This window comes from Manis pentadactyla, chromosome 11, assembly GCF_030020395.1.
Source record: "Manis pentadactyla isolate mManPen7 chromosome 11, mManPen7.hap1, whole genome shotgun sequence".
Lineage (NCBI taxonomy): Eukaryota > Metazoa > Chordata > Mammalia > Pholidota > Manidae > Manis > Manis pentadactyla.
In genome coordinates, this window is record NC_080029.1 from 116,190,274 (window position 1) to 116,213,599 (window position 23,326).

The following is a 23,326-nucleotide window of genomic DNA, read 5'->3' on the forward strand; positions in this document are numbered from 1 at the left end:
CTTGCGCTCTGGGAGTTCGGGGTCACACAGGGCGGCATCAGACACCGACAACTTCCCCAGAGCACACACGGGGCAGCGCCAGAGGGCTGTGCGGGGCTGCAGGGCTGGTGTGGCCTCCTGGGGCTTGGGGAAGGCACCCCAGAGAGCGTGAGCTAGGCACTCTGCTCTGCCATGAAGTGTAGGCCCAGGAGCCGGCTGCTGGGCGGGAGTCCCACTCTGCCTCTTACTAGCTGGGTGCTCCTTTTCAGGCGACTTCACCTCTCTCTGTGCCTCAGTTTCCTCCTCGGCAAATGGTAATTGTGAAGGAACAGGAGGGGTGAGTCCCAGGCAGGGGGCTGTGGTGGGCAGCGCCTTAGTGTGAAGAGCAGGTGTGCTGGGGAACAGGGTGGCCAATGGACTACGGGTGTGGGGAGTGAGGGGGAGGGAAGTGGCAGGTGGTGGGTGGTGGGTGGAGAAGCAGGGACAGGCCTTGAATGCCACAATAAGGAGTTTGGAATTTGTGGTGAGAGCAAGTGGGAATGATGGGAAGCTTTAAAGTGGGGGGTAACTGGTTCTGACAGAGGAGCCTTTCCAGGAAGCCTGGAGGATGCAGGGGGTGCGTGTGCCCTGGTGGGCTCACACATGGGGTGTGTGTGCATGTGCCCCTAACGAAGGCCAGGAACACAGGCTGATGGACATTCTTTCTCGTGTTCCCGACAGGCTGACTCCCCTGTGCTGGTGGCCCTCAGCCGTGGCTGCACCCTGAACTCGCCTGGGCAGCTTGAAAACCACACCGGTCCAGGCCCCACCTCAGACCAGAGCATTAGAGTCTCCGGGAGAAGTCTGGACACAGGTACTTTTGGGCTCCCAGGTGCTTCTAATGTGCAGTCAGCCGGTCTCCCTGTCTGGACCCCTCCTTTCCAGCCTCTGCCCTTCACCTCGGGCAGGCTGGGTAGGTCGCCCAGGTCTTACCTTCTGGATCAAGCTGGCAAACTGCAGATTGGTTGATTGTGAAATATTTAGGACTGTGCTATAGGCGTTCTCGCCCCTGTTCTCCAGCATGGCCTCCACCGCCACCCGCCGGCGCGTGCTCTCTATGATGAAAACCGTGGTGTCAAAGGACAGCGTGTATGTGGAGCAGTCCTGCGCGGGCTTCCTCAGCACCCTCTGGCAGTACTCCCTGCGGGAAAGAGACCACTGGGGGTCAGGGGGATGGAGTGGCCATGCAGGGGAGACCTCACTCCTCATGTATCACTTCTCTACTCTGCGTGTTCGTTCCCCTTTTGGCTTTGGCTGCCAGGAAGCTCAGGGATAAATGTAGAGGCAATCCCCATTATTAGCCTAGATGGTTAGAATATTTGCTTCTTCATCCTTCCACAAGGTTTGGATGTGCTATTTCTGTTTACTGCATATGTTATGGTATATATGTCTTCTATCTAAATCATCTCATAGTTGGGTGAAAGTTGAGCATAAATTATTACATAAGTTTAAAATAGGATATTGTTCATTACTTTTCCTTGGGAGCTAGTTTGTTTCCTCCAGGGGACTGTGGGCTAGTTTCCTTTGTATTGAGCTCAAGTGGACAGTCAGTGGACCTTAACGTTCACCTAGTCAGGGGGCTGGAGAACGAGCATCCTGAACTGCTGGTCCCTGGTCTCCACCTTTTACCTGTTTTGCAGGATGGGCTCTAAGGAGAGGATTCCTTTTTCTAAACAAAGTTTGAAGAAGTTGGATTAGCCTAGTCATGTTCATTTTGCACAGCAGGTACTGGAGGCCCAGAGAGGGAAGGGACTTGCCTGAGGTCACACAGGAGTTAGAGACAGAGCCTGGGCTAGACTCAGGCTTCAAGTTCAGTGTCTGATCCACAGTGCCTATGAGGAGAATGTTCAGGAAATAATCCAGGGCCCTGGGAACCTCAGATCCACCAGCAGGGAAGGAAAAGGAGTCAGGGGAGGAGTAGGGAGATGCCAACTCACATGGCTGTGGGCAGGTCACTGTGCGCATCCAGCAGGAGGTCGGGGACGCAGTGCTCGTCCTCACTGCAGCCATTCCAGAAGGGCACCTGGGCCAGGGAGAGCCGGGAGTGGGTGTCTGGAGTGGGGACCCACAGCCTCCAGTCCTTCTTTGCTGCAGGGCTTTGCTGCCACCCCCACAGCGCACCAGCTCCTTGCTCAACCGCACTCGATGTGGGCTTTGTCTTCTCTGCCCTTTTCACAGACACCACACTGCCTTTTCTCACATGTGTGCATAGACGTTCCCTTCTTTAAAATGTGGCTCAAAACTCAACTTGTTCTGGGTCCCTTTCAGTTCTTGACTGAGCTGATAGCACACAATTCCCATTACCTAGCAGAGCGGTTCCAGCCAACATTTGTTGATCATCTACTGTGTGGGGGGCAAGGTCTTTGGTACTGGGGATATGGGATGAGGAAGACACGGCTTCTGCTCTCAGATCATGGGGAAGATTGTTGTGTGAACAATTATAGTGTGAAATGTATAAAAAATAAAAAAGAAATCTATGAGGACTAGAAGAGGCAGAAACGAGGAAACAGTTATTTTGGCCTGTAGATGGGTAAGAAAAGGCTTCAGGGAAGTGACAGTAGGTCAGAGTTCTGAAGGACAACCAAGTTAGCTGGCTGAACCAGAAGGAGAGGGAGTGTGGGAGGAAGGATGAGCCTGTGCAAAGGTCCTGAGGTATGAAGGAGCATGATGAGCTTGAGAAATGATGGGTAAGGGGTGGAGGACATGGAGAGATGGGTGAGGACAGTTCTTACAGAGCCTTGAGGTTATGCCTTGCAACTGACAGGACTCATTGACTGTTTCAGGCATTTCAGATATGCTTTAGGCATACTTCAACCCAGATATTGAAGGCTCCCTTTGGCTGCTATGAACTGGAAGAATCAAGGCTGGAGTCAGGGAGCCATCTAGGAGGCTGCTGCAACATTCATGCAAGAACAACGATGGTGTTGGTGTGGGAGTGGGTGTGGAGAGAACAGGTTAGGGACCTGAGAGGTGGGATCGATGGACCTGGGCTGTGTCAGGGCTAAGGGAGCAAGGGGTCCAGGATGTTGGCCAAGTTTCTTTCTTAGCATCTGGAAGGATGGCCGCACCATTCACTTACACTGAATTCACTTTTGGGGCATGTTGAGTTCAAAGTGCCTGGAGCTGAGCCCGAGGCAAAATGCTCAGCAGGCAGTTGGGTATTCAAGTCTGGAGCTTGGTAGCAACTGTCCCTACTGAGAGCACAGCCCAACCCCAGGGGAAGGGAGGCAGGTGTCACAAAGGCATTTCTGACATTCATCAGTTTTTCTCAAAACTGAGCCCCCAGCCTCACTCATCCACAGCTTGTATTTTAGACATGTTTCTTTCCAGCACGCCCCTCAGCTTCCCATCACAGGGCGGATGGCAGCTGGAAGCAGGCACACAGCAGCCGGCAAGGAAGGCAGCAGAGCCACGTAAAGCAGGGCAAAGAGACGGTCAGTGAAGGGACAGAGTCCAAGACACGTTGGTAGCCCTGGAGGGCTTCGCTGTGGGCTAGCCCCGTGTCCATCCTGGTGATTGCAAGTCTCCAAAACTTCCCCCCCAACCCCTGTCCAGCATACTGTTTAAGAAATGTGAAAACTGTATCATAATCTTCAGAAAAATTTATATCCAGATGATTAAAACATTTAATTTAATGTGACAGCTGCTGTTACACTCAATTATATATGGAACAGGTCATCCTGCTAAGAAGTGAAATATTGCCGCCCTAGGACAGCGCTGGGCGCTGAATAGGTGCTGAATAATAGTTGTAGAGGAGTGATGGGGAAGAATGTTTCTAACTTGCTGAGGGATAAAAGCCCAGATTAACGCAATTTTTAGGAATTTGGCTGCTATTCAAAGCCCTCAACACTATGCCCTAGACTTTTCAGCTCAATTTCTCACCTCTTCTTTACACACCCCTTCACCCTGCTTTTTCCCACTTCTGTACCTTGGTCAGCAATCCTGGAATCAAGACACACCCTCCCCATCTCTGTGACTGAATGCTGTCTCTGCTTTAAGGGCCAACCAAAAGCCTCCTCCTCCAGGAAGTCCCCCATCCTACCACTGATTGCTTGGTGATATTTCCCCTGAGCTCACTCCCGTCTTCCACCTGGCCTATGACCCCTATCACCACCCTGCTATCTGACATCGTGTGTGTCAGGGCAGAGAGCATCTTGAATGTTAACCTCATCACGGGCTTCGGGGTGCTTGCAGAATGAGCTCCACATCCTCATTCATTTGCTGCAGCAGTTTTCTAATTACTGTGATGGGGAAAAAATATTAATGACTAGTGCTCCCAGCTTTTCTCCTGTCCTGGCTCACTGATGGGGATTCCAGCTCTGCCAGTCCATTCTTCCCCTTCTCTTGAACCTCATAGGACAGCCTCTCTCACCATTCGTGACACAGAATCCAGAGAAAAGAGGGAAGTTGTGAAGGTCAAGGGCTGGGCAGTGGAGTTTGGGAGGTCTGCGAGGGGTTTTCTGGAGGAGCTGAGGGTGATGGCGGGAGTGACTGAGGGCAGAGGGGGTTTCAGAAGGACTGCTGTTGACTATCCAGTCCTTTTGCGCTGGAGAAATACAAGTCAGAACATAGCCGTGGGGTTGCTGTTTTCTGGCAGGATTCTGTGTAGTTCTCAGAGACTGGACCTCACAGGTCATGGTCAAAAGCACTGTGGTGTATTTTTAAGTTGTATCCTAAACCCTCAGGGTTCAGGTATTATTAGATATTCCATTTTACAGATTTTCTCCACACTTCAGTACAGCTCGAGCAGAGCTGATAACTGTCTGCAGCTTTCTGTGAGTGGTCTTTCCATGGAGTCGCAGATGCACAGAGCATCTGAGTGTCGGATACCAGAAAATCCTGATGTCCCTAGAGCCAGGGGTTAGAGAAATGTGCTTGGGGGATGGGGTGGGACCACGGCCAATGAGGAAGCAAAGCCCCCTTATTTTGGATATTTAGGCGAAGGCTGGAGGCTTATCTGTTAATCAGTCAGTCATTCAACAAGCCGCAGACCAATGGGCAAATGAGGAGGGCGATCGGGAGGGTGACTGAGATCTAAGGCCCCTTCTGGTCCTGCGAGTCACCAGGATCCTCTCAGTGCTCACCCTACGCTGGGACACGGGCAACTTGGAACAGGGGAAGGCCTGATCCTTAACCTCAACATATGGCTCAGCAAGGGTCACAGGGGAGGGGGGAGGGCCATGGTCTGGGTGTGCTGGGCGTGGTGAGGAAGAGCACCTCTGGGCCTGGGCTTCTGGGAGGAGGACGGGGTGGGGGGTGCACTATGTGCCGGAGTGGCAGGCCCTGCAGGCTGGGGCCTACCGAGACTCTGAGGGTGGTGGGCCAGCCGTCGTCCAGCATGGGGCCGTGGTCGGGGTCCTCCAGGGAATACTCAACTGAGAAGGTCACTGGCTTCACGTAGTCAGCGGTGTCCTGTGTGGGAGGGATAAAGACCGGGTGAGGGCCGGGGGCCATCCGTTTCTGGGCCAGGATCACTGAGACGGTGTCTGCCACTCTAAGCAGGGTGAGTCCCGGATGGAGGAGCTGCCTGGGGCGGATGGAGGTTCCCAGCAGGGTCTGTAGCTGAGGCGTGTGCCTTGTGGGAAGGGGCCTCTGGCTCTGCACATGTCAACCCAGCCACCTGGGTGTTTCACCAAGCTCCTGCTTGTCCTCCAAGGCCAGGCACCTACACCCCAGCACCTCAGCCTCCAGGGAGCCAGGGAGCACTGGCCACCCGCCCCTTACCCCATCCGCACACTCTGTCCACACCTGTCACTCCCACTCCTCACATGGCCTTTGAACTATTGCACTGTGTGTGTTTGCCTTCCTGAGAAGTCTCAGTCCTAGCACTGTGACAAAGGCTTCACAAATGTGTTGAGTCATTGAATGGACAAACATGCGAACATTAGGGGGTGACTGAGGTTGGTCCATGTATACATGGCAAAGAAGGGGATTTAAAAGACACCTAAAACCTCCCCCATGGGCCCTAATTCCTGACCTGAGTGGCTCCTTTGTATTAAGGCAGTGGCGCTCACACTTGAGCTTGCATCAGAATTCCCAGGAGGGCCTATTAAAACGCTGAGCACTAAGTCCCACCTCCCACAGTTTCTGATTCAGTGAGTCTGGGATGCGGCTTGAAAACGTGCATTTCTAGGAGGTTCCCAGGTGGCAGGGATGCTGCTGGCCCAGAGGGCCATGCTTCCAAGCTCACCAGGACGTGGAAGCTGATCCGCTCACAGTGCTCCTGGCCGGAGGAGAGCAGGACAGCCCTGTTGGTGTCTCGGTCCCCGCCCTCATCCAGGTGTGCCCGTGGCGTGTACCGCCTCTCATCCATGGTGATGTTGTACCTGATGCCTAGAGGAGGGAGAGGGCACGATGAAGGTGGAGCCACATTTCCACCCAAAACTGTTTGCCTCTCTTTTAAAATAGCCTCTGGAAAGTCGGCCTCCTTCAGGAAGCCCTCCAGGCTGGCCAGGGAAGAGCAGCTCCTCTCTCCTCATGAGGCCCAGTATGGGTGGAAAGTTCCTATGCAGATACAGTCAGAAAGGGGAAGGGAAGGAGCTAAAGAGAAGAGAGGGACAGAAGGAGGAGACGTGATGAAGAGACAAAGGGAAAGAGAAAGGAAGAAACGGAGGAGAAACAAACGTGCTACAAGAGAGGATGAGGGGTCAGGGCGATGCCTCCACTGAGCCCCTCCTGGAGCCAAGGCCCCTCTCCCTCTCTGCCTCCACCTTTCTGGGCCTTGCCCTCTGCTTGGGGACCCCATGAGGTCTGGGCCAGAGCTCTGCAGGGGCCAGTGCCATCACACTGGGGAGCTCTGGCCAGGCTCTGCCTGTCCGCGCCTCAAACCTAACACTCTGCTCTGGGTTTTAAGGCCTGCAGCCTCCTCCCTTTTGACCACACTCATCTTTTGCTAAATCCTGGAAAGACTCAGTCTCTTTGCCTGTACCCTAGCTAGCTCTCTGGGTGCAGCAGCTTCTAGAATCTTCCCCTTTCATAGACAGAAACTGGAAGAAGAGCACAGCCCCTAGGCCTGCCTTTGTTCCTCCAGGCCCCTACCCCCATCCCTCTGGTTTGTCCTGCTCCTTGGCTGAGAAGCTCTCTCAAGTCTCAATCTTCTGCAGGGGCCAGCCTGGTCCTGGAACTTGCAGCTATTACTTTCTGGGGCTGCCTGGGCCCAGGGCTGTCCTGGGAAGGGGTCAGACACCTGGCTGGAAGTGAAGGACCCTCAGAAGGCAACTGCCCTGCCGCAGACTCACACCCACTCTGAGCACTGACCGCCACTGTCGGGGTCTTCATCTGCCTAAGCCCCTGCTTTTCTGTTCCCCCTTCTGGGTCTGACTCTTCCTCTGCACCCAGACTTCATGGCTTCCACACCCCGGTTTGCTCCACTGCTTCCAGACTCCTGTTCTGATCCAAACTCTGCACCTGACCATTTCCTGTTCCCTGGCCTCTCTGTCATTAGTCCCTGCTGCTCACTGCCCCCCACATCCTGGTATGATATTCCGTCTGTGCCCCTTGGAATTACAGCACCAATGGGCATCTAGCAGTCATCAGAGGTGGCTCTAGGTGTGATCTGGCACTTAAAACCCATTTCAGTGCAAGCCCAGGTTTTGAAACAGAGCAATTGCAAAGTTCTCAGGGAACATTGGAACTTGGGGACTGGGGAGGGGTCTGGTTTACCAACTGTCCCCAATTGGAAATGGGGTGCCAGGAAGACAGGCGTGAAGCAGAGGAAGGCGGCCAGGCAGGTGGCATCTCTGCCGGTGCGTTTGCAATCCCGGTGGAAGATGTTGATCTTGGGTGGCTCAAAGTGGAGGCTGGCATTGATCTGAATCACAGGGCGGGACCTGGAGCAGAGGGGCGAGTAGCTGGGGTGGGCAGGACGCAAGGCTGTCCACGGTGACCCAGGGGAGCCAGATGGGAATGGAACCTGCAAAGCCATCACTGTGAGGCAGGGTGGGGGCAGAAAGGGGCTCCAGATGTTAAAGGATTGGGCAAAAGGTGCACCGGTGGGTTAGGGGGAGGCTCAGGAACTTCATAGCCCCCGAGACAGCCCTTCATCATTTCCTGGGGCTGCACTTGCTGCAGAGCAGGCTGACTTCCTTTTGCCTCCTCGTCACTGTTAGAGCAGTGGTTCCCCAGCCTGGATGGACATTAGAATAATCTGGAAAGCTTTTAAAAAATCCTGTTGCCCAAGCTGCCCTGCAGGTCAAATCAAATCAGAACCAACACCAACTTGTCTTTAAAGCAGCTTTTCAGATTTTAAAACATTTGCTCATCTCCTGGGGATCTACGGAAATACAGATTCTGCATTTCTAGCAAGGCTTGGATGGTGCGGATGCTGCTCATGGAACACATTTTGAAGAGCAAGGTGTTAAAGCTCCACAGGCGATTCCAGTGTGTTTGCCAAAGTACAGAACCGCCCACTGTTCTAGCGATTCCGCACCCTCCCACCTGACCCTGACCCATTCAGGCCTCCAAGGAGATGCACATTTAGGAGGGGCTTTCTGGCATTAAATTGCTCTATGATCTTAGAACTCCTCCGAGAAGAGGGATTTGGACTTCGGAATAACTTACATATTCCATATGTATTCATATGGATATGAACAGATTCCATAAAAAGGAAGATTGTAATCACGATGGGATAAGAACAGCGTGAGTTTTGCTGATGATGATTGAAGACAAGGGACAAAGATCCCGAAAGGCCATCTGGTAAACCCTGTCTCCATTGTGACCCTCAGGAGGGCGCAAGTCAAGAAGAGTGGGGCACCAACCACAAAATCACAGCGCTGCCCAGGGCGCCCACCGCCAGGTCCACAAGCCCATCCTCGTTAAGGTCCAACTGCCCATGGACGCTGCAGCCGAAGTACTGGAGGCCGGGAGCCAGCTCTGAGGCGGCGATTCTCTGCGGGCAGTGGGTAAGGAAGAGCAGGGTGCGGCGCCGTGAGCACAGGACGGGCAGGGCGACCCTCGGCGCAGATAACAGTTGGGAGCCGGGAGAGGGCCTGTTTGAAAGCAGCAGGAAGCCTCCCCGGCCCAGAGCTGTCTCCTCTCCTGGTCTATGTTGGCACCTGAAATTCCTGCCAGAATGCCATTCTTTTGGCTTGAGATACTGCGTCTTCAAAGAGTTTCCCCATGCGTGTCAATGTTACCTGGCAAGTAGCCCATCAGTGTCTCTAACCATGGTATATTAGGCCATCTTACCAGTGAAATGTGTAGGCAGAAGTGATGAGCCTAAAGGGATGGGACCCTGGCTGGGTCACTTTTGAGGTGAGCAAGGTGTCTAGCATGAAGCTTTTGCAGAGGAGAGCAAGCCCAGATAGGAGGGTACACGTGGAGGGGCTGTGAGGTTCGGGTCCCTGGGGTTTCGTTGTTAGGGAGATAAAGTTAAGCAGGGAGAGGGAGCCCCAAGGGGTCACAGGAGGGTCCTCAAGACAAATGCAATCATTTTCAAAATTACGGCTGGAGGCAAGTGGAGCTAGTACAGATCAGAATCCTCTCCCGTCCCAGGACATGGGAGAGAATCCTGGGCTGTGTGAGTGCGAGTGACCAGGACACCTAGGCCCAGCTCCAGCCACCGGCCGGTGGAGCGTTACCTGCTTCGGGGTCTTTAGGATGTTGCCTTGGAAACCGTGAAAGATGTAGATGACTCCCCGGTGGTTGTCCTCCAAGGGGGCTCCTACCACCACGTCATTGTAGGAATCCTGATTGAGGTCGCGAACCGAGGTGATGGAGGAGCCGAATCGGGCGTTCTGGTAACTGTGGGAATCCTTCAGCGTTCCATTATAAACAAACCGATTCTGCAAAACCAGGGCAGGAGAATGGCAATGGCCCTCTGGGTCCTGATCGCGTGTACGGTACCCTCTCCCCACCCTGTTTCCCCAGAATCGCCTGTCTGGCTACCTAAGCCGGGTGCGGGAGGCGGTCCTGTTCTCCCTGGCCTGGCAGCGGGCGTGTACTGGCCCCACCAGTCACCCAGTTTCCCTCCTGGAAACTTGAGTCAGGCAGGGGTGAGGGGCCCCTGGGAAGCTGCCCGGCCCCACGCAGCGGTACCTGGCTCAGGCTGTAGACGTACACCCTGCCTCGCTCTCGGCCCTCGCTGAAGTACATGGGTGCGCCCACCAGCAGGACGTCAGTCACTCCGTCGCCGTCGGTGTCCACCGAGGTGATCTCACTCCCATAGTAAGAGCCTATCTGCAGCACAGGATAGGGAGAGGGCGGTGGGGCTGGGCTGGTGCTGGGCTGGTGCTGGGCATCCTGGCCTGGCCACGGCAGGGAGCCCAGGCAGGCACCCTTGGACCGGGAATTCTCACTCACGCCCTCCCCCCTCCCCTCACGGAGCAGACTCCCTTGCTCTCTCGGGGTCCTACCGTGCCCTCTTTTCTCCTTCTATCATCCTTCCCAGCCCCCACGCTTCTTTCTTTCCATTTTTGAATTTTATTGATTGCTATTTTGTTCTGTTTGTGATACATTATAATGGCCAAAAATGAGCCAAAAAAAAAAAAAGTCTTAAAGAAGAAAATAAGTTTCCCATAGTCAAAACATCGAACTAGAACTACCATGAACATTTTAGTGTATTTTCTTCTACTCTGTTTTCTCTAGAGTGTGTGGCTTGGTTGGGTGTGTGTGTATACATGGTTTTATTTTTACAGTCTGGGATCATCCTTTATAATTTATATGCTGATTTTTTTAATAAAACACTGGATCTTGAACATTTTCTCCCTGATGTATGATTTTACTATGAAATGATCATTGGTGAGTCTGTAATGTTCTAAATATGCATGTGCCAAGTGTGTTTAATCAATTCTCCATTGTTGGACACTTAGCTCATTTCAGTTTTGAACGTTACAGGTAACTCGGGGGTTGGCACCTTGTAGGTGAATCATGGTTTCTTATCAGCATTTGGGTGCTCTGTTCCTCTCCCAGCTTCGGTGCCTGCTCCCCACTTCAGCAAGGGGCCCTCATCCACTCAGGCACCTGAAAGGCCTCCACGGCTCCTCGCTCCGCCTCTCCCCCCTGCTGCCTCCCCACGGGTCCTGCCCGGTGTGTGCCAAACCCCTGAGTCCATCCGCTTCCCTCCTCTGCTGCTTCTGCCCAGGTGAGACACCTTCCAAGGGCCCCCGCCTCCAGCCTGGCCTCGCCACCCACCCCCACGGGCAGCCAGAGTGGCCTCTCACAGCTGGCATGCTGCTCCCTTGCTTTTGGGGGCTGAAGTCCAGACTCTTCAGCGTGACCCTGCTGGACCTGCCTCCCTCCCTCCCTAGCCTCTGCCCCCCACCTCAGCCTCCCACACGCCTCCTGACATGCCTAGTGATTTTTCTTCTCCCAAAGCCCCAGGCCTGGCTGGGCCCCAGGCTTCACTCTGCACATGCTTGTCTCTGTATGCCTGACCACCATCCGCCCAGGTAATGGCCACCATCTCTCAGGTCCCTGCCCTTCCCCACTCCACTCCCTGCAATGGTGTCCCTCCTCAATGCCCTTCAGCCCTGACTCCTCCCAGCAGCCCCTGCTACCCCCACGGGTGCCTCATGAGAGTGGGCGTGGTGCCTGTCATGTCCCCTGCAGGCCTGTGTCTCCTGCCTGGCACACAGGAGGTACTCGGTGACTGTCTACTGGGCAGCCGGTCATTTAGGAAGGGGGCAGGAGCCCTTCCCATGGGCAGGCCTGAGTGACATGCTTATGGTCTCGGGCTAGGCCGGGTGAGCCTCATGCTGCCTTAGGAGAGATCATTGTTCTCATTTCATAGGGAAGGAACTGACGCTCAGAATTTGAGTCATTTGCCCAAGGTCCGAAGGCTGGTCATGGGCAAACTGGGCTGGGATTCGGGTCTGTCTGACACCCGAGTCAGGCTTCTCCCTCCCCCAGCCACCGCCTGGCTCAGGATGCTTTCAGGAGAAATGTATCCTCAGGCATTAAAAGCTTTTAACAGAGGAAAAAGATAAAAATACAGAAGAGAGTCATGGGGTAGGGAGGGAAGCGATGTGCCTACATAAAGTAATTAAGAGGTAGACAAAGAGCAAATAAGGGAGGGGGGAGGGAGACATGTGTCTAACTATGTGGCCTCAGCTATGTGGGTCACAGCGATTTGGAATCCACTTAATTTAGCTGCCTTCAGCACTGTGGCTTCTCATTACGATGTTGGAGGGGGAACATGTCATAAATTCATCAGCAAATTCCCTCCAGCTCTCAAGGTCTAGCCTTGGATTCCCAAAGGAGCTGGCCCTGGGCAGAGCGTGGGCAGGCAGGATGGAGGCTGGGGGACAGAGCGGCGTCCTCGGTGTGCCAGTGCCCTTGAGACAGGAAGAGGAATGGTAGGATGATGGCTTTCTGCAGCTAGATGGGTTTAGGTTAGACCCAGTGAGGAGCTTGTCCTCATGGTGACAGGCCACAGGCAGAAGATGCAGGAGATGGGGCTGTTCCCAGGCTCCAGAGAGCTAAGGGCAAGCCAGGAATGACAGTCAGGGCCTGGTTAGGGCCCAGCTCCCACTCAGGGTGCCATGGATGCTAAGTGCTGCCAGGCAGGAGGGGTTGAGGCCTGGTTTTGTGATTGTCAGAGGTCTGGAGCATAATGTGGAGAGCTCCCTTGTCCCCCAAGGGTTCTAGATACTGAACTTGGCCTAGCTGTGAACCCAACCTATAACCTTGGAGAAGCTATGAGTCTTAGCACCACAGTTTTTCCTGGCTATTGAAACGACTTGAATCAGAATCCTGTCTTCTGACCTTCTTACCACCAACAGCTTATCACAGCTTTTCCGTTTGTACCCATGACCGTCCAGCACGAGACTCTCAGCAGCACGAGACTCTCAGTCTGGTTGCCCACCACCTCCCAGGTGGGGCAGTGGCCTGGGCGGCTGCACCATCCTGCATTGTTGCCTTTCCAGGAAAAGGAAGGAGCTGGGGTCTTGGGCCCCGGGGCTTTGCTGTGGGTGGGAGCGGACCACCTCCCACCTGCATCAGCATGGAGGTGGCTTGTGGAGCACGCCCGTGCCTTCAGGAGTCCTAGGGCCCCTGGCAGCCCAGGTGGGTGAGCCGCAGCTAGAAGCTGCCTCTGGCCCTAAACTCTAGACCTGACCAAAGAGAAGCAGGCAGTCAGGGGCAGAGGCCAGGCAAGTGCACCGGAAACAAGAGGCCTTAGTGGACCTTTGAAACCATTCCATGTGGTAGGCACTATTAATGGCATGAACTGAAGTTCAGAGAAATTATTTTACCTAAGATTACAAGGCATATATATGCAGAACTAGAGCTTCTCAACTGTAAAACCTGTGGTCTTTCCAGTCTACTTCACTTTGTGTCTGACTTCACCACACACAAGCCATATCATTTAAGGACAAGTTTTCTACGGTGGATGTAATCGGTCATCTTTCCTCATCGTCTTTTATCTATAGATTTGGCCAATGGGAGAGAAATCAACCGCAAGTGCTTAAACACATTGTCTGTCTCTGAGGAGAGAACTATCTGCCTGCAGCTAAGACCTCATTCTGATGGCCAACACATTGTCTGTAGCTCGGCACGGGGTCTCTACCAATCCTCCCAGGCGCTCTTGCTGCAGCAGGGACCATGGCCTGTCTTTCTGGGAGCAGGACAGTCCAGCTCCAAGGCTGGCATGAGGGAGGAGGGAGGTGTATGCTCCCAAGCAGGAAAGATGTTGTAGTCCAGGGACAGTCTCCTGAGGGGGAAGGACGAACCCTAGAGTTCCCTCTAGCCCAGCCTTGCCCGTCTGTCCCTCTGCCCCCACCTCCAGCCTCCCCCTCCGTTACCTGCTCACCCCGCAGGGCCTGGTGGATGGTGAGACTCCGGTTGTTGTGCATGGTGAACAAGATGGCTTTGCCTGTGTGGTTGAACCGGGGTGCTCCAGCCACGTACACCCACCCCTGCCTGGAGGACACGACTGACGTAACTGTGTACCCTGCCGCGGGAGGAAACAGGCTGGTGTCGGGCCCCACGTCCTCAGCAGGCCTTGCCAGGGGCCCAGAGCCCGCTGAGCTGTGCCTGAGGCTGGGGCAGGGAGTACATTCAGGGCAGGCTGTGCAGATGTGAAAGTGTAAGGCAGTAGTTCCCAGGCTTAGCTGGGGAGGCCTGAAAGAGGCAGGGCTCAGGAGGGGAGTTTAGATGGTGGGGACTCACTGCACCCCATGCCTTGCTGCAGGGAATCCAGGAAGCCAGGTGGGGCCCCTAAAAGGCATCGCTGACCTGGAGTGCAGGCATCCCCTCCTTTGGCTCCTCTGGAGTGAGTGTATCAGGGTACAGGGAGGTGGGAGAGGGTGAATCATAAGCACACTTCATTTCATATTGGGAGGCTTTGCACTTGATCCCACCAATTTTCTCTCTCAGGGACGGGACCAGCCAATGTTCTCTTCATTACCATGACTCCCTGCTATGTGGGCCGCAGAAAACTACAGTGTTGGCTGTGCAGATGTAAGGGCCGGCTCCACTTGGCATCTACATGGGGTTCCCAGGGGCTCTTGCAGCCCCAAAGCCCTGCAGACTCGAAGGAGGGAGCCTAGGTTCCTCGCAGTTCCACATAACACCACGAAGAGAGGAAGAAAACCCAGGGCTTTTGGGTTTCCTCAGAAGGAGGGACCCCGGTGGTGGGAAGGGCTTGGGGGCCGATGTCCTGGGGCAGGTGTGGGCTGACTCTCAAAGCTCCAAGCAACATTGAGAACGTCTGGCTTTCCACTGTCTGTTGCCTGTGGCCCCAGTTCCCCTGCAGGTTTTTGGTTACTAGGCAAGGCCATCCTGAAAGCTGGACCAGCCTCCCCAAGAGCCTGACAAGGGACAGAAGGCCTGACAAGGGGACAGAAGTCCATACGGTTCCTGTGGTGTGGAGGTGGAGTGCTTGGCCTCCTGGTCTCCTTCCTCCAACCCCCCCAGCCCCAACCATTCCACCTTCCTTGAGGCAATAGTGAGGAATCTCCCAGAGATCCTAGATGCTGCCCTCACTGGATGAGCCACAGAGGGAGGAGGAAGAGAAGACACTCCCTCAAGACCCCTACCCAGGGCGGTGACTGGTGACAGCACCACGGGCCTCATGAAGCTCCTTCAGCCTGGCTTCACCAGACCAGGGTCTTCTGGGAGGAGGAGGGTGGCTCTGCTGGACTGGGGTGGGGATATTCAACCTGCTGCCCCCTCCAGCCCCCATTCAGACACCCTCACCATCTCCCTGCCGCCAATGTGAAGTATCTCAACCCCCGTAACCTGGCGTTCAGGGCTTCCTGCGGCAGCCTGCCCTGGCCTGACTTCCTCTTCCCTGTCCTAAGCTCCCCTGTGCTCCAGCCATGCCTGTCTGCTTCCTGTGTCCTGAGCTTTCCTAGGCTTCTCGCACTTCTCTCCTTTGCTTGGGCTTTCCTGGCTTATTCCATTCCCCTTGCCCTAGAGACCTGGCAGAGGCCCCAGCTCCTGCGCAGCAGCTGCCAGAGTGGGCCAGCCCACTGGGGCACAGCCTCTCACAGCATTTCCCCCACTCACTCAGTTCCGGGACCCTGAGGATATCTCTCTGTCATTTAACACGTTGTTGTGGTGCCTGCGTGGTATGGCCCTTTCTTGGTGACGTCACTTTTGGCAGAGTGCCATGCACATGTGAGGATTTGAGCTAAACGGGTGCTAACCTTTGTTTTTCTGGCATCACCTCTACTATTTGAGCCCTTGCAAGGAGTCCAGTCTCTCTCTCCTCCATTTGTGCTTGTATCTGAGCTCTTACCTCCCTTGTGTTATAATTTGCATCTGGGCACATCTCTGTCCCCCCTGGCTGGCGAGCAGCTTGAGGGCTGGGGCTGTGGCCTGCTCACCACTGTGCTGTCTATGCAGTCTGGGTTTAACAGCTGTCGAGTGACACAGACCCCAGGACTTAGGGCCAGGTCCTGTTGGGGAACTTCAGGGACCTACATCTCTGGATTGTCCAGAAAGTCTTGATTTCAGCATTCTGTCCTGCTGTCACCTCAAGGTGAGCAGCGTCCTAGGCAGGGCATGTGACTGAAGAGCTAGTGGGCACTGGGGGATGGCGTGGAGATTAGAGAGAAGACGGACGTGTGGACAGATGTTGCCAACTCTTCTTGGCCCAGGCTCACAGAGGAGTGGGGTGTGAGGACGCATCCATGATGAGTGGCTTCACAGATGGTAAACTTGGTTCGGAAATTCGGAGAGATCCAGAGACCGTGGGCGCCCTGGACATTCACCTCCTGCTAGTCTTTGCTCTGGCTCAGCCCTTTCAGGAAGGAACAGGCTGGCACAGATGGGCCCTCGTGTGGGTGGCCAGGAGCACTGTTCTCACAGATCTGGCGGTAGCTGCGATCAATGGGCTCAGGTGTCACAGCTGGAGCCTGTCACCGTCAGGTCAGTGACTGGTGCTTGTCTTTATATGTCCACTTCCAAAGTGCTTACCGGGAAGCAACCCTGCCTTGATTGGGAATATCAGTACTTTAAAATGATACAGGTATTTTCTGCTTTTCTTCCCCTCTGGTTTTTGAAAGTGCCAGTTATGCCTCTTTGCTTTTATGAAAGACCTGCATTGGTATGTGTTTTCGCTAACTGAAAGAAAGCTGAAGAGGATTTTCGCTTTTACAAAAAGGTGAACAGTGAGAATAGCCTTCAGCGTTTGGTCTGCAGGGAGCCCTCCTAGAGGCAGCACACATGCCAAGCAGAGAGTGTCCCCGCCAGGCTCCTTCCCCGGGAACCACACTCAGCATCTCAGCATCAAGACACCAGGGCTTTGAACTGTGTGACCATCGGTGCTCACATCAATTTATTTTGTGCAGCAGTTTGCAAGCTGCATCCTAGGGCATGAGAAGAGTCTAAGAGAGGTCATTCTTTGGGTCTGGGAACACCCCAACATCTTCCATATAAATTAACAGTAGTTGCTGCTTCTCCTTGTGCCGTTTCAGCTTATGGAAGGTTTTATAGCCATGCTGTCTATAGGAGTGTGGGGTCTGTACAGGTTTCTCCTCTAATTTATTTGGTCTTGGGGAAGCAGGCTCAGTGCACTTAAACCCTAGTCAGGGCTGAAAGCTTTAAGACACACCAGCAGCTGACCTAGAGTCTAGAAGCAACCACTGAAGCACTTTTCAGGTTTGGGTGCATTGCTTGTCATTTATTCCACCTATTTACTGAGAGCCTATGATGTGCTGGGCATGGTGTCGGGTGTGGTAGGTGCCAGGCTGAAGAGGCACTGGTTCCTGCCCTGTGTTTCCATCGGTACAGATATGCACAGGCAGGTGCCTCATCACATGTGTGGGAGGGTTCCGGATCCCCTGGGCCCCCTCCTTGTCCACCACCCATCAGACACCCTCTGCTCTGGCTCTTACCTAGATATGCGCCGTGGTTCTTGAGCTCCTCAGGGAATTCCTTCAGGTAGGACTCTCGCAGAGGAATGACCTTCCCACCACTGGTCTCCTTCAGGACGGCTCCATTCCAGTCATAGGCGCCAACAGCTCCCAGCAGAATCCCGTCCTGACAATGGGGAGGGGACACACATCAGCTCACGTCCTCCAGGTGTCTGTTGCTGGGAAGCCACACCAGGTCCTTGTGCCATGAGGCATCTGCCAGCCACCTTGGGTTGAATATCAACCCTCCCTGGGTTCAGTATTCAACAACCTAACTCCCGGCCAGGATTCTTGGCGTTTGAGTGGGCTGAGGACCTTCTTGCCCCATCCAATCCCTTAGCAAAAAATGGGTCAGGCTGATCCCAAGGATGGGATCTTAAGAATGATGGGATCTTCTAGAAACAAACTGCAAATCCAGGACCAAGGAGCCGATTCCTCTTTGGGCTTCCAAACCCCTCTAGGATTCTCTTGTCACTGTCCCTTCCTTCTGACATTCCTCCAAGCTGTTCCCCTGCCCTTGGCCTCTTGCCACAGTCCTTTGCAGTGTCTGAGTTATTTCCCTGGGTGTAAATCCCACTTCTTTATTTCTTCAGTAGAAAATCACTGAGTATCTACTTTGTGCCAGGCACTCACTTGGTGCTGGGATATTGTCCCTGTCCTCACGGAGCTCAAAGGTATTAAACAAATAAGCAAATAAACATAAGAGTTGCAAACTTCTAAGTGCAACGAGGGATGTGATAAATATTGCAGTGAGGTTTAATTTAGATTGACATGGGGATCAGGAAAAGCACTTGAGTTGGGTGGGGACAACTTGTGCAAAGGCTCTGAGGCTGGAGAGAGTTTAGAACCTTTGGTGTCAGACCTGGAGGCTGTTGGATGGAGCTGAAGCCATGCGTGAGGGGGCAGAGTGGCTCAGTGAGGCAGGATAGATAAGCCGTGGCCACACTGTGATGGCCAATCCCCCAGGACATGAGCTCATCTTTAGTTGCAAGTGGTTAACGGTAAGTGGGTGCTGAGAGCTCTGGTTCCCCGAGGAAAGTCTCCTCATCCCTGACTCCAGTGTCCTTTCCTGAGGACCAGGTCCATTCCCACTCTGGGTGGCCCCTGCTCCTGGTCGATCACTACCTTGCCTCCTTGCACAACCCACAAAACTAGTGGGTGCAGGAAGGCAAACTACTAGCACTTAGAAGAGGGTAAGAAGTGACTAGGGGCAGTGAGAGCCTGAGGAGGGTGGTCGAAGCAGAGAGGCGCCTCCCTCCTGGGTTACCCTGGGGACTGGCAGGGGTGGTGCAGACCGCAACCCAGCTGTGGGCTGTTAGAACATTAGCTGGTGAGATCCCCTTTCTCCCACTGAGCTTCCCGAAGCCCAGCTGCTGGTGGGATCTGAGGTTCCCCCATCACTGGGGGCCCAAGGCCCCCAATCTGCCTCACTCCCAAAGCCATGGTGGCAATGGGAAGATGTGATTCTGGCCTCAGGACCCTCAGAGCCGTGACTGAGCACACAGGGGGGCGCCGTGCCCTGCTTTCCTTGGTGGTGGGGAGCAGGCACTACTGCCAATCTTAAACTGAGCTGACTTTTCTCCTTTACAATGTGTCACTGTAAAAAGTTAAGTCGATCTTATACAGGGTTAAAAAGTCCTAATATCCTAGAGGTGGATCTGACTGTAAATAAGCTGCTCCTGGGAGAGTCTGATGTGCTTGGGTTGCTGAATGTCATCCTTTCTAATTAGCTTTCTTTCTCTTCCTCTGTACAAGCCTCAGCCTGGGAAGGTTTGACAATCTGCTGGGCCAGGATCACGGCCAGCACCTCAAACACGCGCTGCCTACAACGTCACCGTCAGAGTTCCTCACACTTGGGGCACGTGTGCTCCATTCTTTGAGGAGTAGCTTCTCCCGCAGCTGCCCATTTGTATGAGGCCAGCAGGACAGATGTTCATTATCTGCCCTTGACAAATGAGCATCTGAGGTTCAGAGAGGGAAAGGGACTTGCCCAAGACCACACAGCGAGTCAGGGGCAGGGCTGGGACTTTGGCCAGGGAGGTGGGTTGGCCAGAGGAGAAAATCCCCATCTGCTTCCTGTAGGGGCCGGCCTTTGTCTTCTCACATGTCTGTGGGCAGAATGGGAAGGCACCTTCCCCCATGTCTGAACGCAGCACGGGAAAGCACAAGCTTGAGAACGACCGGTGCCGTCCTTGGAGGTTATCTGCCCACAAAAACATATCTTGTCCTCGAAGATGAGCCAAGACTGCTCACTCTGAAAATAGGGAGACCTTGAGGATGTGTGAAAACACCGCCCCTGCTTGCCAGGCAGCTTCTAAGAAAATCAACAAGGTGCTCTGGCCTGTCCCCCCTGAGATGGGAAAGATGAGTATAGCACTTGACTGAGGTCCGAGAAAGGCAGTATAAAAATAAAGGTGCTGCGCCACTTCGGGGCTGCAGCCATTGTCTGTCTGTCTGTGTTGTCTGTGTTTTTTGTTCTCTCATTTCACCCAAAGAAAACGTGCGGCATGTTACATCTGGCGCCCAACGTGGGGCATCCTCTCAGAGTGAGTTGTACGTATATTCAGCTCCCTTCGGACTGTTCGACTTCGACGGCAGGCACCGTCAGCTTCCCAGAAGCTCCTGGATTCTGCTTCTGATTTTCCATGCGGGCACCTTCTGAGAGGAACGTGATGGTCAGGCCTCACCTCTGCCTTCCTTTCCTTCTCTCCACCAACTTTGCAACTGCAGGCTTCTTCGCTTCATGGAGAGGCCTTTGAAGATGGAATTTTGGCTTTGTAGATGACCAAAAGCCTTTATGATGTGCCGAGGATTGGCTCAGCCGAGGTGCCTGGGATCCAGCCGGAGCAGACCTGATGCCCACTCACCATATATGGGGTTTGAGAATTCCACTGGGACTTCTGGATTTGGCAACTCTGGGCCAGCTGATGGCTCATGGGCTCTCACCTAATGCCATTTCGCCCTGGCAGCAGCTGTAAGCTTGAGCTCCCAAAGGGAGGCTCTTTCCTGGGGGGAATATGTTGGGGGGCAGGGAGAGCCCCACTGAGGACAGGGTGCACATTGAGGAGAGGGTTGGCTGCGAGGGCGAGCGAAGGACGCCAGAGAAAATCTCACTGTGTCACAAATTTTTCCTAGGCGGGGGAGTCCAGACATTTTGAGTTTGGAAAAAATCTGGAAGGCAGGGTAAGACAAGGGCCAAAGCCTTGACAGAGGAAGCTAGGCATGCAGGCCCCGCTGGCTGCAAACACAGGGTGTTCCAAGGAAGAGCCCCATCCCATGCTCCGGGCCCAGCACCAGCTCCTGATTTATGGCCGCCTTTTCCTATGAAAAGCTCCCACCGAGACGTAACCAGGGTGAGCCTGGGTGGCCTTTCACAGATGGGCACAAGGTCACACAGCTTGCTACGAGCTGACTTCCTGGCGCTTTGCAGAAGCGAGAATGTGGTCCTGGTGGCTCACAGAAGATCCGAGGCTAAGTCCGTGCCCTCCCCGAGGATGACCTGTACCAACCAGTCCTTGTCCGGGCACAGCACCCACCGCCAGCCCCCTGCTCAGCTGTCAGCTGCCTTTGACCTGGCCTCCCAGCAGTTTTACCTTCCGAGCTGAGCTGCATGCTCCCTGGGCATGTGACCCCATCTCCCCAGACTCTGTGCTCTAGCCAGCCCACGTCCCCAGCCAGGGTCAGGCCACATCCTCAGTGCTGCAAGCAGCACAGTCTAGGGAAGTGGCTCCCAACTGGGGGAGGTTTAGCCCCAGGCATATTTGGCAATGCCTAGAAACAGTTTTGGCTGTCACGGCTGGGGAGGTGTTGGGGGTGCTGTGACATCTGATGGGTGGTGGCCTGCACACGTACCATGCCCAGGACAGCCCCACAGCAAGGAATTACCAGTCCCAACTGTCAACAGGGCAGAGGTGGAGAATCCCGGGCCTGGTGGTCAGAGCAGGAACTCCGGAGCCAGACATCGCTGAGCTCTAGTTCCAGCTCTCAAGCATCTAGCTGGGTGACCTTGGGCAAGTTCCTCTCTGTCTGTCTGTCTGTCTGTCTGTCTGTCTGTCTCTGTCTCTCAGCCTCAGGTTCCTCAGCTGTACACAGGTTGTGTACATTAGCTTGTGAGCATTAGCATTTTAAATTCTTAGCATGATGCTTGGCAGCTAATAAGGGCTTGACACGTAGTAACTCTTCGCATTCATTAAGTCACCCATAAAGTACTCTTGGGGAGGCAGGAGTCAAAAATCAGATCTCACAGTCAGGTCAGTGCTACAGGTGAGTGATTACAGAGGCCTGTGAGGAGTGCTGTGACGGAGGCAGGGACAGCCTGTTCCGGGGCCCACAGGCAGGGGCACTGACGGAGGGGTAGGCGGGCACATGGTGGAGACAGAAAAGGATTTTAAGGAAACTGGATTTATTAGTGAGTCTCAAAATGCACACCTCCAGTTCCAAGTCTCAAGATTCAATTCCACAAACATTTTTCAAAGACAGAGGTTCAGAGGGGTTAAATGATTTGTCTGAGGCCACACAACCAGGCAGTACGTTCCCCTTGCCTGGAATGCCAGATGCCAGCAATTCTTCTCGGCACTGGAGCAGCGGGGCTGCGGAGGCAGCTGGAGGGGACCCCGGCGGTCCTGGGCGTTGGTGTGTGGGGAGACCGCCCAGAGGGCATCGAGCACTTCCTCCTCCTCCAGGCTGCCCCATGGCTCCCTAGTGCCCGCGTGTCCACATCAGAGTGACTGCAGAGGGGGCAGGACTCTGCTCCCAAGAGCCTCTTCTAAGGCAAATATATCACTAAGAGGGTGGATTATGCTTTAATGAGTTGCTGGGATTCTGTCATTAGAAGACATGTTTTCAACAAGCCTAAAGTGGATCCTGAGGAAGGGATGAATTCCAGGATGTTTGCATGAGGTTGGGCAGGGAAGACCCAGAAATGTGTCCTCAACCTTTCAGTGAGGGGAGGCCCTCACCACGTGTGGTGCTGGAGCCGGCGAGGCACTCATTCCTTCTCAGGTGCTTGGGAGTCTCTGCTTAGACATCCCAGGAGCAAGGCCCAGGAGAGTCACCACTGGGCACTGGGCACCAGGGTACAGCCTGAGGACCTGGGGCTGCACACAGGAGGACCCCAGTGAACAGAAATGATTCCTGCTACCAGGAGTCAACTTGAGAACAATCTGGAACAGCATGCCAGCAGACCTGCAGCCAGCCCTGACTACCTGCCCTAGCTGGCCAGTGGAAGAGTCCACCCTTTAGGGCTATGGGGGCTCAGGAGGCATTTACAGACTAGGTATCAGCCCCTCATGCCACCAGTATGGATTAGTTTCTTTCACTTTTGATTGAATCAGATATGCAAAACTAGTTCAGATGCTTAGGAAAGATGACAGCTTTAAAGCTTCAACAGCTAAGAACAGGGAGCTAATAGTCTATTTTTGGATAATAGCCAATAGCCTTAGCTATCCAGTCCATGACCCCAGGAGGGGCCCAGGCTGAAGAGACAGGAGGGTGGCTGGGGCAGCTGGTACAGTGGTCAGAAGCTCCCCGACCTTGGCCTGTTTCTCACATAACTGGGGGCTGGTCCTGCTGGGTTATCACGTGAGGTTAAAGGAGAAACGATCTCTTTCCATCTTGGTTGAGTCACCGAGGCTTTTGTGCAGACAGGATCCACTCTCATAAAACTGCTTCCCTCTGCAAACTTTTGGTATTGGGGGAGATTTACGGACTGCGGCGTAGAAGGTCCATGTGAAATTCTGCTGCTGAGCCCCTGAGAGGGAGCACTGCCTGCAGCCCCATCCGTCATCAACGGGAATCAGTGATCTATAGTCCTCTTCCTTCCTCCACATCCTCCCCTTGTGGCCCATGGTGATTAGAGACCCTTAGAATCTACACCCCTTTGAGGGGTATGGATCCTTTTTGCAAGCCTCTGGCAGATTCTTCTAGATTATCCAGTCTGATAGGAGTTCACAACCTTAGCAGGCAGCCAGCACTAACAGAAGCCACTCCAGCTATTAGTGACCTTGGCATTC

General features: G+C 54.1%; 1 protein-coding gene across 4 annotated transcripts in view; it reads right to left on the minus strand.

Annotated features, from left to right (window-relative positions):
• The window catches only part of ITGA11 (integrin subunit alpha 11), a 114,079-nt gene that overhangs the window by 16,899 nt on the left and 73,854 nt on the right, over positions 1-23,326 (minus strand). For all 4 annotated transcript variants that reach the window (XM_036932327.2, XM_036932328.2, XM_036932329.2 and 1 more), the window contains exons 11-20: positions 17,298-17,442; positions 13,758-13,906; positions 10,054-10,194; positions 9,597-9,800; positions 8,775-8,905; positions 7,681-7,847; positions 6,209-6,351; positions 5,320-5,430; positions 1,956-2,041; positions 952-1,159 (exon numbers count right to left, since the gene is read on the minus strand). In XM_036932327.2, coding sequence (XP_036788222.2) covers positions 952-1,159; positions 1,956-2,041; positions 5,320-5,430; positions 6,209-6,351; positions 7,681-7,847; positions 8,775-8,905; positions 9,597-9,800; positions 10,054-10,194; positions 13,758-13,906; positions 17,298-17,442 — 1,485 coding nt within the window. The remainder of the gene's footprint in view (positions 1-951; positions 1,160-1,955; positions 2,042-5,319; positions 5,431-6,208; positions 6,352-7,680; positions 7,848-8,774; positions 8,906-9,596; positions 9,801-10,053; positions 10,195-13,757; positions 13,907-17,297; positions 17,443-23,326) is intronic.